At 47.7% G+C, this 14,734-nt stretch overlaps 2 protein-coding genes across 3 annotated transcripts; one reads left to right on the top strand and one right to left on the bottom strand.

Annotated features, from left to right (window-relative positions):
- The first annotated feature begins 1,528 nt into the window (after positions 1–1,528).
- LOC109780752 (uncharacterized) lies at positions 1,529–3,111 on the top strand. Its single transcript, XM_020339334.4, has one exon. The coding sequence runs from the start codon at positions 1,671–1,673 to the stop codon at positions 2,907–2,909; it is 1,239 nt and encodes a 412-aa protein (XP_020194923.1). The 5' UTR covers positions 1,529–1,670; the 3' UTR covers positions 2,910–3,111.
- Positions 3,112–9,801: 6,690 nt separating this feature from the next.
- On the bottom strand, positions 9,802–13,459 carry LOC109780741 (uncharacterized). Of its 2 annotated transcripts, XM_040386120.3 has the most exons (5): positions 13,011–13,458; positions 12,782–12,841; positions 11,642–12,680; positions 10,850–11,552; positions 9,802–10,753 (listed from the first exon to the last, which is right to left on the bottom strand). In XM_040386120.3, the coding sequence occupies exons 2-5, from the start codon at positions 12,828–12,830 to the stop codon at positions 9,986–9,988; spliced, it is 2,559 nt and encodes an 852-aa protein (XP_040242054.2). In that variant the 5' UTR covers positions 12,831–12,841; positions 13,011–13,458; the 3' UTR covers positions 9,802–9,985. The 2 variants fall into 2 exon arrangements, with proteins under 2 accessions (XP_040242054.2, XP_045083134.2); XM_045227199.2 differs by having other exon boundaries at positions 9,802–11,552; positions 13,011–13,459.
- Positions 13,460–14,734: the final 1,275 nt, after the last annotated feature.

The raw sequence follows: 14,734 nt of genomic DNA, 5'->3' as shown, positions 1-14,734 counted from the left end.
AGGTGGAATCCTACTAGGACTAGGGAGTCCTAGTAGGACTCCACACTTGGTGCGCCCCCTCCTAGGGCCGGCCTCCTCCTCCCTTGCTCCTTTATATACGGGGGCAGGGGGCACCCCAGAGACACAACAATTGATCCTTGAGATCTCTTAGCCGTGTGCGGTGCCCCCCTCCACCATATTACACCTCGATAATACCGTTGCGGAGCTTAGGCGAAGCCCTGCGTCGGTGGAACATCATCATCGTCACCACGCCGTCGTGCTGACGAAACTCTCCCTCAACACTCGGCTGGATCGGAGTTCGAGGGACGTCATCGAGCTGAACGTGTGTAGAACTCGGAGGTGCCGTACGTTCGGTACTTGATCGGTCGGATTGTGAAGACGTACGACTACATCAACCGCGTTGTGATAACGCTTCCGCTGTCGGTCTACGAGGGTACGTGGACAACACTCTCCCCTCTCGTTGCTATGCATCACCATGATCTTGCGTGTGCGTAGGAAATTTTTTGAAATTACTACGTTCCCCAACAGTGGCATCCGAGCCTGGTTTTATGCGTTGATGCTATGCACGAGTAGAACACAAGTGAGTTGTGGGCGATATAAGTCATACTGCTTACAAGCATGTCATACTTTGGTTCAGCGGTATTGTCAGATGAAGCGGCCCGGACCGACATTACGCGTACGCTTACGCGAGACTGGTTTCACCGTTGCGAGCACTCGTTGCTTAAAGGTGACCGGCGGGTGTCTGTCTCTCTCACTTTAGTTGAACCGAGTGTGGCTACGCCCGGTCCTTGCGAAGGTTAAAACAGCACCAACTTGACAAACTATCGTTGTGGTTTTGATGCGTAGGTAAGAACGGTTCTTGCTAAGCCCGTAGCAGCCACGTAAAACTTGCAACAACAAAGTAGAGGACGTCTAACTTGTTTTTGCAGGGCATGTTGTGATGTGATATGGTCAAGACATGATGTGATATAATTTATTGTATGAGATGATCATGTTTTGTAACCGAGTTATCGGCAACTGGCAGGAGCCATATGGTTGTCGCTTTATTGTATGAGATGCAATCGCCATGTAATAGTTTTACTTTATCACTAAGCGGTAGCGATAGTCGTAAAAGCAATAAGTTGGCGAGACGACAACAATACTACGATGGAGATCAAAGTGTCGCGCCGGTGACGATGGTGATCATGACGGTGCTTCGGAGATGGAGATCACGAGCACGTCAAATGTGCCGGCCCAACTTGGTTGCGCTTCAGCAAAATGTCCCTGTATGATGCACGTGGGCGTAATATAGGGTTTGCCGAGGGTTGGTGGGAGTGACCCTCGGCAAACCCTATATCTAGTTTTTGTTGGGGTCACGAGCAACCCAGCGTCGGCCCACGCGTCGGTGCACATACCCGTGCCCAGCCACCCCCACCGGTCACCACACAAACGCGCACCCAAGCTAAGCCAAGCCAAGCGATCGACCTTTACCCCGTCCCGTCCCGTCTACTACTACTCGTCTAGGTCTAGCCGTCTCCATCCTCGCACCCCCAACCCAATCAATCCATCCACCCCCCGTCCGGCCGCGCCGCGACCCAATCCACCCACCACAGATCGACCCCCCCGCCACGTCTCGCCCCGTGCTCGCCTCGCCTCGCCTCGCCTCCCAGAGAGAGGTCGGGGCTCGATCCATGGCCTCGGACCAAACCCTCCCACTCCCACCCCCACCGCTACTCCCGTCCAACCCCAACCAGATCCCCACCCCGACCCCGACCGCACCGCACCCGACCCCGTCCCCGTCCCCGCCCCCCGCCTCCGCCGCGCGGAAGCTCCCCATCAAGCGCCGCTCCCCGCCGCGCCCCTCCTCCTCGCCCTCCTCCTCCTCCGGCCAGAACCAGAACCCGCCCTTCAAGTTCCAGCGCATCTGGTCCGAGTCCGACGAGCTGCGCTTCCTGCAGGGCCTCCTCGGCTGCGGCGCGCAGGGCCTCGTCTTCCCGCGCGACCTCAACGTCTTCTACGACCGCTTCTCCGAGTCCATGCCGCAGCCCTACACCCGCTCCCAGCTCTCCGAGAAGCTCCGCCGCCTCAAGAACAAGCACCGCAACGTCTCCTCCCGCGTCGCCAGGGGCCTCGACCCCGCCCGCCTCGCCCCGCACGACCGCGACGTCCTCCACCTCTGCTCCCGCCTCTGGGACCCCGCCAACGCCGCCACCTCGCCCTTCGCCGCCCCCGCCGCGCCCGCAGGCTCCTCGGGGAACAAGCGCCGCCGCTCCAACCCTGCTGCGCCGCCGCCGCTCGACGTCCCGGCCCCCTCGGGGGACAGCAACTCCCATGGCTACAATGGGATCGGTTCCTCCACCCCCGGCGCCGCCTTCCCCGACGAGAACGGCGCCGAGGATGTGATGTATCTCGAGCAGGAGAGCGGCCACCACCTCTATTTTGACGAGGGTGCTGCTTTTGTTGCCGACGGCAACCTTGATGGCATTACCTTGGACGGGATTGCGCCGGACCAGGCTGAGACCATGGCTGTTCTCACCGATGTCGGTGACAATGGAGTTGTTGCCGGTGACAATGGAGTTGTTGGCAACGACGCAGCTCCCCAAAATGCTGTGAACAATGGAGGTAATCCCCAAAATGCTGTGAACAATGGAGGTAATCCACAAAATGCTGTGAACAATGGAGGTAACAGTCAGAACGGTAACTGCAATGTATTGCTGCCGCGTAGCAGCGAGCATCGCATGGCAAGTGCCGTGCTGGATGTATTTGAGGAGTGTTTGAGAGAGGCAAAGGCCGATGGGATAGTCAACGGTGGCAATGCCGAGGAAAGCGAACTCGCCAGGCGATGGAGGGCGCAGAGGATTGATGAGCTTGATGTGTTGAGCCAAAGGCTCAGGTTGATCATTGAGGATGCTACTGCCGCTGGGCACTAAATGAGATGTATCCGATGACGTGCTTCCATCCTTTGCCGCCATGTATAGAAGAAATCAGGTTATTATGCATGCTATGTTTTTGTAGCGCATCGCTCAGCTTGAGCCTTGCTTTAGCCGCTCTAGTTACAATTTATGCCTATGTGACATTGCTATGGATATTGTTGTTTCGTTTAATAATTTAATCACTCGATCGTCTTAATAATGCCTTATGATTCCAGCATTGTTGTTTATAGAGCGTGCTTCTGCCACTATCATTTTCAGTTGATGCTAATGAGTAATCAGTAGTTCATGTAGCTTCAGCCCTCCACTATTAAATGTTGTTCTAACTGTGCAAATAGCCTAGGGTTCAACCACTGTGGGTCAGATTAAATCTCATCGATTTATTTTGCGGGGCAAATAAACCATTGTATCTTGTTTTCTTCTTAATTATGTGCTGGGGGTTGCTTGTACCCTTGGTCTCGTTATTTTGAACCTACAAACTGTGAAAGATGAATATTCTGTTTCCCCATGGACCAATTTTATTCTGGTTGCTTTTTGTTGACTCATTTCCATGCTATTGCAAACATTGTAATTCAAACAATGATTTAGGTTGTCACGAGGTGCCACGTTATAGGAAATATCAACCCTATGTATGGACTAGGTATCCTGCTTTAGACTCAGCAGATTTATCCCAGCTGTATGTTGTTTGCTTATGTTGCCATCTTCTCATAACGAGCTTATTTATAGAAGTAAATTGTATTTTTCAGTGAGAGCATTATGTCTCTATGCCCTGGTGCTTGGTGATATAATGCTGGTGGTGATTCTCTGCATACCTGATAGGGTTCTAGATCTCCTTGAATTAGTTGCATTGCTGCCGAGACTATTTTGCTCAACAAAATATCTGGTCAACATAACCAAATAATATAAGTGATGTATATTGATGTCTGTGAATCCCATTAAGATTTACATCCAACATCGGGATGCCTGTTTATTAGTTGTTACACTGTCTAACATAGTTACGTTTTCACTCAAATAAAAGAATGGCTACTGTTTTGAATTATCTTTTTAAGCTGAAGTATATGACATAGCACATAAGAAGCCTCAATCTGATTTTTTTTGTTTCATTTGAGGACATATGTTAGATAATGTTGTCCTCATTTGCATATAGAGGAATGCTGGAGCAAACATGATGTCTGTTTGTGTGAGAATATTTTTTTTGTAATTTTATTGTGGAATGTAATGTTTTGTATCGATTCTTCCATTTAACTTGTGCTCAGTGATAGCCAAATTTTCCAGGGGACTAGTGTAGTGCATGTACGGTTTTTCTGGAGATCTCTTAACCATTCATTTTTTTCAGAGGACCATTTATTCATTTAACTGTTCGGATTGCATGAGGATTGTGCATCTCCACATTCTCAACCGAATGTTTTTCCTTTGTTTCTTCATAACGTGTTTCTGTTTCGGCATTTTTCTTGGATTCCTCTATAGATATAGCCAGTGGTAGGTGCCTGGTCATGACTTTTCTTCAGGTCCAAATTCAACTTGTTGCTCTACTACCTACTGATTATCTTTCACTGATGCATATGGGTCTCCATTCTGATAAGGAATCACCAGTTTGCAGCTTTCGCTTGCTGATCTTTTCAATGCACGATATCACCAGCTTGCGAGCTCATCGATCGGGTTGATCCGTGAATTTTGAACCCTGCTGATCTTGTCACATCTGTTTTTCTGCTGTCTGTAATCTTTGGCCGTGACACAAATCAAACGAGTAGATTTCTCTACCTTTTGCAGCTGGTGTACCTTTGGCCAGACCACTTCATATCAAATGAGTGGAATAACTGACTTGTTTTCTGCCTGCCATGAGAGTTGCCCCCAAACATGCACATAATGAGTTGCTGGTAAATTGCTAATAACTTGGCGTCCATGAGCAGGATGCAGACGACACTGGTCTTGGTTGTCTCTTTCGGTTTTGCTAAAAGTCAGGGCCCAAAATCCGACTAAATCTAATTTTGTTTTTCGGTTAACCGATGAAAACTGTTTTGCGCTGTACATGGTCGTAGCCTTAACCGATGAATAGGGGGTCCCCTTGCTGCTGACGGTGGCTTGACGGCAGCTGGGCACGTCAATTGATACACTAGACCTGAAGAAAAAAAACAGACTATCATGAAGATTAGGTATGAACCAAAAGAAAGAGCTCCAACGGGCTAGAAGATTTTAGCTCCTTGTACGTACCGTTCAAGCTCTCCGACATGCAAGACATGGTGCAACCTTAGTTCCGATTATGAAGCACCAAACACCGGAAATTCAGGAGCTGGATCATGCATGCCTCTTTGTCGATTGGCACAATTGCTTGCTTGGGTTTTTTGATACGTACGTACGTACTGGATATCTTTTCTCTGCCTGGGCTTACACGTGCATGCACTGTGGTCGTGATCTCCATTCTGATCAGTGGAATCACCAGCTTGCAGCCTTTGCTCGCTGATCTTTTCAAGGCACGAGATAACAGAAAAGAAAGGGGGGGAAATTAAGCAAAAATAAATAAATAGTGTCTGATCGAGCTGATACGTGTATTTTGAACCCTGCTGATCTGATCATATCTGTTTTTCTGCTGTTTGTAATCTTTGGCCGTGCCACAAATCAAACAGAGTAGATCTCTCTACTTTTCGCAGCTGGTGTATCTTTGGCCATATACCACTTATGTAGTATATCAAATGAGTGGATTGCTTTAGTCTCCGTGGTTCGTATCATCTTGGGAATCATTGACTTGTTTTCTGCCCGCCAGTTATGAGTGAATTGCCCCCACAAGACGTACATACATGTCAGAGTTGCTGCTAATAACTTGGCTTCATGAGCAGAACGCAGACAACACTGGTCCTGTTTTGCTAAATGTCAGGTGGGCGGGCCAACGAGGTGGCCGCGGGTGGCGGAGGCTGACGGTCAGGGCTGGGCTGGGAGGTGGTGCGGGAGGAAGAAAATGAACAGTAGCGGCGCGATCCTGGCCGTTGGATGGAGACTTGACGGCCCGAAAATTTGTTGTTTTTCAGTTAACTGATGAATAGGCGGTCCCTATCTTTATCTCAAACTGTTTTGCGATGAACATGCACCATAGCCTCACCCCTTGCTGCTGACAATGGCTTGACGGCAGCTGACCCACATCCGTTTAAGCTTTCCGACATTGAAAGGTGGAAGCGGAATCATGTGTGTTAGAGAGACAGCACAACCTTAGTTCCAATTATTATGAAGCACTAAACACCGGAAATTCATGGGCATAATTGCTTGCTTGGGTTCCCTGGCTGATTTTTTATGAAAACAGCCTGTCGAAATTCTAATCATTCCTTCCGCAGGCTAGAACAAACAATGCGGCTTCTTCACTTGTCGTCGGACATGATGCCTTGAGGAATTTCTTAGTGGGCGTACGTACGTGCGAGCAAAGTGAAGGGAAGCTTTAGAGAGTTATAATCAACGTTCGAGGGTCTAGTAGAGCCGAAAGCAAAAGTCATTCCGTCACGCTCCACTTCCATTGGGTTCAAGCCAGACCGGCAGAATCTCCATCGAGGCTATTTTTCTTTCCTTTTTGACCGACTATTTGTTAGTCGCATGGAAAAAGTATGCTTTTCTGTCCATCATCGTCCGCCCGCCGTTGCCCTTCGATGTTGCGTCCACCTATCCGTTGAACCATAACCCGTGGTCCATGTTTCTTTTTGGCAAATGATGAATTTATTGGCTCAAAATGAAGCATCGTGGTCGATGTTTCTGCCGTGCCGCCTCGCTCGCCCGTCCTATTTAAGTCCTCCCCACCTCGGCGCTGCGGCTCCGGCCGTCCCTCTAAAGTTATTGTCCCCTTCTTTAGGGTCGGCGAGCCTCCTCTCCCCTCTTCCCGCACACCTCTGCACCTGCATCCATCAACATTCGTCATTGCCCTTCGTCAAACCGCCCACCGCCACCGGCCGAACTACCACCCATGGTGGGCGTTGCTACTACGATGTCGCCTCGTCGTCCCACCCTGTCCGAGGTGTTGCCTCCACCTTGCCGTTGTGGCCGCGAGCCCCCAACCATCCCTCAAAACCCTCACCCCCTTCATCAGGGCCGGCGAGCTCCCTCCACCCTCGCACCCCACATGTCAACCTGCGCCTCGCCTCTGCTGGCGACGCAACGGTGTCCCACCTCTGGCTCGTTGCCTGCCCACCCTCAGTCGGTCGTTGCATGCCAAAAATCAATTGAAACCGAATACTAGCAAATGTGCTATTTTTTAAAAAATCCACTTCTTGTGAGGATATCATATTGGACCTATAACTTTAGCGGGATTATTCGTGACTGCGTATTTGCAATACAGGCGTGGGGATCAGTTGGATCTTTGATTGAGTCTTTTTTTTTTTAATTGACCTCCTCCAGACCAGAGAGGAGGTCAAATTGAAATTGGAGTTACAATTCAATCCATTGAAGACAATAAGAACAACACTAAGAAAATACTCGCTTCGTTCCTAAATATAAGTCCTTTTAGAGATTCCAATGAGGGACTACATACGGAGCAAAATGACTGAATCTACACTCTAAAATATGTATATATACATCCGTATATAGTTTGTATTGAAATCTTTAAAAAAAAGTTATATTTAAAAACGAAGGGAGTATCATATTGTATTAAACACTTCACTTCTCTCCCAACCACTATTCTTATACCTTCTTCATTTATGTGTACTTCCCCCTTTCCTCCATATACGTCGCCTTGATCCAATGAACCCAAACTCCCGTCCCCCGCCATTGATCTGTCGTCATTGGCTCGTTGCATGACGTGCATTTCCATTGAACGTGCGCTTGAATAGCTGGCTCGGTTACATGAATATCATCATCTTCATATATGATGTACGATGGACGATGCCATGCCTCAGCCTCACTTGTTGTCTACATGAATAGTGTCACATACGTACGTAGCTGTACTGCAAACTAATAGAGCTAGTGTACTGATCGGTGACAACAGCGATGAGCCTGAAAATGATGTACCAGCAGCAGCAGATATATATAGGGCATCGTGATCACACGGTTCAAACGAGTTGGCAGGTCGGTGGTACAGCTACAGACACCATGCTGCATTTGTAATTACCAGAGCATCTCTGTTTCTCTAAGCCGTGCCGCCGTTACTCGGCGACCGCGCGTGCGAGGATTTTTTTTGTAAAGAGTATCTACGATCAAACTTGACAAATCCCATCCTTCAAATGCCCGTAGATACCTCAATTAGAATACCTCAAAATCCATACAAACTCATACAACTATGTAAACGATGCATTACATAAATCGTCCGGTTACTACACGGGCCGGGCCGGCGAAATTCAGGGCCCCGTGCCAAACTCTAAAATGAGGCCCATTTTCTTAGAAAAATAAAACTATAATCAATCTATCTATAACTCCTTTACGATATTGAATTAAATCCTCTAATTCTTTTTTTCTTTTTCTTTTCTTATGTTTCTGGTAACCAGAGTCGTATTCCCTAGATAGATTTTTAGAGGATATAACTTGGCTTTTGAAACGCAAGACGGCTAGACCAATTAATATAAAACTATCCAAATGATGGAAAAAACTAAAGGGATACACATCAAACAGTTAGCAGCAAACTATTTTTTTGAGATCTAGCAGCAAACTATTCGTTGAACTGAGACAGCAGAATTCACAGACGTGAAACTTGCCTGGTTGAATTGTTCCTGGACGAGGCAAGAGGGGCTCAAGGAGTGGCGACCAGCCTGGAGCCGTGTGCCTGTCCTACTCACCTGCTGTTGTTGTTGCCATGCCTCCCAGCGTTGCGGGCCTTGCCGCCGGTCCTGTGCTGCGTCGTTAGCCTGCAGCTGCGATCTGGCTACTGCACCGTTAGGGTTAGTATCGTAGATCGGGGTTCTGCTCCTACGCTCACGGCTGTAGATCGTGCGAACGAACGGGATTCTTTCAGGCCATCGGTATCCCGGCCTTTCGGCCTGCTGGCTTAACTAGGCCTATAGAAAAAAATTGGGCCCCCAAAATTCATGGGCCCTGTGCGGGCCGCACGGTGTGCACAACCATGGGCCCGGCCCTGTTACTACATCACTAATATGTCATCAGGCTACCAAAATTTGACATGTTTGGCTATGATGAAGAAGATCATCCACAGCTGCCCTTGCCGTTCTTCTTGTGGAAGTACCAATCGAAAACGCAGTAGGGATCGAGTCGGATCTGCTCGTCGTCGGAGTTGTCCGACCCGTGGCTGTCATACTTCTTCTCCTTGGGTGGCAGTTCGGTCATGGCACAAACCGCCCGATTATGCTCCCGGGCGAGGACGCGGGTGTTCCTTCACTGACGCTTCTTTACAATGCGGTCGTGGATGGCTTCCTCCTCTTCGGTCGGCCGCGCCGCCGCATCAGTCACCTCCGTCGTCGCCCTGTCGGCAGTGAGGCATGCCTCGCCGCCCTTATCCTCTCCTTCCCACGGCGGGCACACCGGTCCCCGTGGGACTCATACTCCATAGGAGCGGTGATGGGAATTGGGAGATTTGAATGCTCCTGGGACCGCGATGATACAATCCCGGAGGATAGAATACCCAATGCGCCGACGCTATGGAGTCGTGCCGGACAGATCCTGTCGTCGGCCAGGCGCTGTCCTCCCAGGAGCGTCAGAGTGCAATGCGGACGGCCATTGCCTCCTTCAACCCACACGGGATGACAACTCAGTCGATGGATTCAGACTGGCCCGAGTCAGATCCGCTGCCCGCCATGCCGGAGAAGGTCGGAGATTGCCGGACGAAAGATTGGGTGGCGGAGAGAAGTGAAGTCAAGTGGCTAGGGTTTTATCCGGCAAGCGGATGTGGAAAAATATATATGGGATTGGGTGGGCCAGCATGAGCCAGGTCCGACGTGACGGACACATTCAAGCACCCAGAGGCGGACCACGAAAAAAATTTAAGGTGTGGCGAAGTCTCACTAAGATTTATTTTTTATGCGAATCAAAGAGTCAATACACACTAACAAGTAACAACACTGACTAACAATACACACTACGAATGAATAACCAAATACAATGGAAATGTAGACATGTCTCAATAGGAAACAACCTAAAACATACCGATAATGAAGCTTTTAATGGCGTGTAGAAGACCCAGGCAATGGCAGTGCCCTACCTTCCTTCTGAAAATCTTCCTTAATTTTATCAAGATCAATACTTTTGAAGATCGCTCGCTCAATGTAACACACCATCAAGTCATTAAGCCAGCCATCAGACATCTTGCTGCGCAACTCAGTCTTGATGATTTTCATTGATGAGAAGGCTCTTTCAACTGTTGCCGTCGCTACCGGTAGTAGCAATGCCAACTCAATGAGGCGATAAACAGCAGGAAACATGACATGCCTTTCAAGTTCAACCATCTTTCTAGCTAGGCTTGCAATATTATGACAAGCTCTAAATTCTTCAATTCTTCTCATATGGATAATGAATAGCTCGAGGTTATCAACTATATGTTCACGTTCATAATCTGAGAAATCCTCACAATAAATCTCTGTGAGTCTAGCAAGCTTATTCACATTGAACCTAGAAAAGGAGTTTCTTGGGTCAAGACAAGAGAAGTTCTGGAGCAGCTCTGAAGATACCTCATTGAAACGATGATCAAACTCTGTGGTGATGAAGTCTATGGCAGCATAGAAGGTGTCCACACGAAAAAAATGATCAGCTGTGACATTGTTTCGTCCACCTTTTCTTGATTTTCCCCACTTTGTAAACATGTCATCCATATTTGGTATTGGAATGTCGTTTTTGGTGCAAAAGGCTTTGACATCTTCCAAGAGTGGCTCCCAACCATCATTTCTCCAATTGATTAAACGTGTTCTCACATCCGTAACCAATGACATTGCCTGAAATGAGACAATTACAATTTTAGATGCATGTATGTTTTCATGAACAAAATATATCAAGCAGAGTAGATACATATAACATGATCGATCACATACCTGAACAACATTTTGATCCTTCTTTTGCAATAGAAGAGACAAATCATTTGTCATACGAAGGATCTTTAGCATCATCTTCAGGATGAACACAAAGCTAAAAGTCTCCATTTGATGAACCAAACCTCCTGCTCTACATGGAACACGCACATCATCCTCAACAATGCCCAAAACTTCTATGACTGCATCCCACATTGATTCAATGCGAGATAAGGTTGTGTAATGAGAGCCCCATCTTGTATCTCCAGGTCTGACCAAGGATGTTTCTTGATTTTTGCCTCTTCCTGTGGGCATCTCACCTCCCCTAATCTTATCCAAAAGAACCTGTTTTTGCTTGTCAAGCAATTTATCCTTCCTCTTGCAAGATGACGTACTGAGATTAGATATCATGGTCACATATTCAAAAAAATCCTCAACACCCTTGCAGCATCTCGAAACAGCAACAACTACCAACTGCAGTTGGTGGGCAAAGCAATGGATATAGAAAGCATATGGGTTCTCATCTCGAATTAACTTCTGAAGGCCATTGAATTCTCCTCTCATATTAGATGCCCCATCATACCCTTGCCCTCGTAGTCGTGCAACAACTAGACCGTGTTTAGCAAAAACCTCCAACAATGCCTTCTTTAAAGAAGCAGATGTTGTGTCCGGGACATGCTTAATACCTAAAAAACGTTCAATAGTCTCTCCTTGTTTGCTCAAGTACCTACAAAATGTCATATAGTTAGTTGACCACTCCACATAGAACAAAATGATCAAAAAGCACATAGACACTTCAAAAGCTTAAACACGTACCTAATAACCACGGCCATTTGTTCTTTCACCGATATATCACGGCACTCATCAATAAGAACGGAGAAAAGACAATCACCCATCTCTTCTTTGATTGCTTTGGTGACCGCATTTGCACAATGAGAAACAAGGATTTTTTGAATTTTTCCGGAAGTCATTTGGGCATTCTTAGGGCATAGCTCATCAAATGCAACCTTCACTTCTGGAATTCTTTCTTTCACCCAATCAAGTAGCTCCAAAAAATTCCCCTTGTTCAAAGAAGAAGTGGATTCATCGTGTCCACGAAATGGTTCACCTTGCAATGCTAGATAACTTACAATGGCCAAAGATGTATCCACATGAGTTTCATACTTGACTAGTGAACCTTTGCTGTAAGTTGTAACTTTACTTTTCACACTTGCCCTTTGATTTTTAAAATCATCACATGCTGTTTTTGAAATATTGTGGATGCTACATGGCCCACCAACATGTTTACGGAATGTTGCAACCGCATTTTTCCAACAGTCAAAACCCAATTTGGAGAAAACATCATGCCCAAATTTATCATCCATTCGGTCATGCTTAAAAAGATAACAATAGAAGCAATATGCCTTATGCTTATCCACACTATATTCCAACCACTCAAAATCCTTATACCATTGTGGCCGGAAGCATCTTCCATCTCTATTTGGGAGGAAAGTGCAACTAGTTGGTTGAGTTGCACCCATTCGGATATAAGTAAATCTAACATCATCTCTAATGTTGGGGGCAAAACTATCAAGTGGAATGCGAAGGCCTGGATCACCATTTATGTAATCTTCACTAAAAATAGTTATACCTTCAACCCCGTGAACTTCAACATTCTCTTCCACTATAGCTTCGACGGAATCGGTAGTTTGTTCTTCCACTTGTTCGGTTGGCATCAAATTTTCATGCTCTTCTTCCATGGAAGTCACTTGATCTTGATGATTGACATTTGCTGAAATATTGACACTTTCGCGGGTGCTTGGATTTGTTTGTGAGCTGCTGCCACTACCAAGCACTTCAAAATACTTTTTCAAATCTGCAATGAGAAGATTAATATATCACTAAAACATGGTTGAATTTAAGGCTTCAAGCTGCTGTTCAAAATTGCTACAAAATTTCAGAAAAATGAGATATTACCTCTTCCTCTTTTCTTTGGATTTACTAGTCCCTTTCCCTTTCCTTCCATCTTCTAGCAATCTAGACAAAAATGAGCCGGTTGGGCATCTTATTAGGTCTAAACAATTACCATCTTCTAGCAATCTAAACAATTGACACTTTGACAGAACAAAAAAGCCACTGCCATCAAAGTTCAGACTTCAGAGTTCGGTCATGGGCAGAGCCGCAGAGGAGTGGACATGGGGATTACCTGCTGGAGCCGCCGTTGAAGCCGCCGCGCCGCTGGAGTCGCCGCCGGAGCTGCTGCTGAAGCCGCCGCCGGAGCCGCCGCTTGCTGCTGCCGTCGCTTGCTGCGCCATTGGAGCCGCCGCCCCCAGCTTTCCGCGGTTCCGCCGCCCGCGCCCGCTTGGTCCTCGCGCCAGGTAAGCCGCCGCCGCCGGCCCGCCGCGCTAGCTAGGTTTGGGTCTCGGGCAGGGACAGAGTGGGCAGGGACGGAGCGTGGACTGCGTGGTCGCGGCTGGGTCGTTGGTTTTCTTTTTTTTAGGTGGGTGGGACCAGAGGGGACGTGGGGTCGTGGGCAGAGGGCGCTGGAGCCGGCTGCGTTCGAGGGCTCGAGGCCACCGCTGGCTGCATGGCTCCTGCGAGCGGAGACAGAGAGCGGCCGAGTGATAGATACATACGTATAAATTTTTTTTTGCCAATAATCAAGGTATGGCAGGCGCCATACCTCGCCCACCGGAGCGCTCCGCCAGTGCAAGCACCTCATATCTATTACATATTTGGGTTGAATATGAGTGATGCCGATCTGCCCAAACGTTTAAGGCGGGCTCCGTTCCCACGGATGACCACACGTCCATATCTTGTTGCGCCGACCATGTGTGTACGTACGTCTGCGTAGGTCGTTTGCGTAGGTACCAGATTATAGAATCCCAAGGGCGTATGTAGGCTTTCCAAGAATCAAGACGAATGGTATCCATGCACTGCTCTGCTCTCAGGCAAGATTTGAATATTAAAAAAGACTAAAAACACCTGTGCGTTGCAACGTGGCCATATAACTTTAAGAGTTCAATATTACGACATTGACGACCTTTTTTACCATCAAATCCTCACACACATACTTCCTCTCTCCCTCTTTCTCACTCTCTCTCCTCCTCTCCCTCTCTCTCTAACACACACACATATTCATCTTATTGGGTACGGGACCATAATTCATCTATTTCACACACACACGCTAGTGCATAACAATATGGATTATGTGTATTATATTTGCCACCACAACTGAGGGAATTAATTTCATGTAGATCGGCCAGCCACAGCTCCAAGAATACGTGGAGGAGGTGGCCCGGGTCGGCGTCGGCGCGGGCCACGGGCCCGCTTCCAAGTGTGTCTGCGCGCCGGCCACCCACGCCGGGTCTTTCAAGTGCCGCTTCCACCGCACCAACTCCCAGGGCCACGGCCACGGCCAGGGCCAGGGAAGCCACCCTTCTTCGCCCCCTTCACCGGCCGCGGCCAACGCGGTGCCGCGGCACCCGGCCTCGCCGTCCTCGTCCTCCGGCACCGTCGCGACCCAGTGACGTAGCCCAAGCATCGGCCTCGAGAATCAAGAACGCTCGACAACGGAGAGGGAAGAGAAGATCATATACATGTATTCTGCTCTGGTTGTGAGTTGGTAATATATATGCAGTAGGAGCCTTTCCTACTGTTTCAACCCTAAAAAAAGATCATATACATGTCATAAGAAATGAAGTTTATTTACTGCTCCCTCGATGTATTGTTTCCTTTGTTTGGAGATTGATTACCATCCGTGAGTTAAGGTAAGGTTAATGTGATTGAGCCATTTTTCTGAAAATCAATTATTTGTTTTTTAATTAATGTGATTGAGTGATTTAAGGTAAGGTTAATTAATTTAGATTTGATCTTTAGAGATTGTTTGTGATTGATTCTACATTACTAAATAACTTGCGCCAGTATGGA

Source organism: Aegilops tauschii, chromosome 4, assembly GCF_002575655.3.
Source record: "Aegilops tauschii subsp. strangulata cultivar AL8/78 chromosome 4, Aet v6.0, whole genome shotgun sequence".
In the NCBI taxonomy this organism is placed as follows: domain Eukaryota; kingdom Viridiplantae; phylum Streptophyta; class Magnoliopsida; order Poales; family Poaceae; genus Aegilops; species Aegilops tauschii.
The sequence above is the reverse complement of the archived record's forward strand: the minus strand, read 5'-3'. Positions and strand labels throughout refer to the sequence as shown.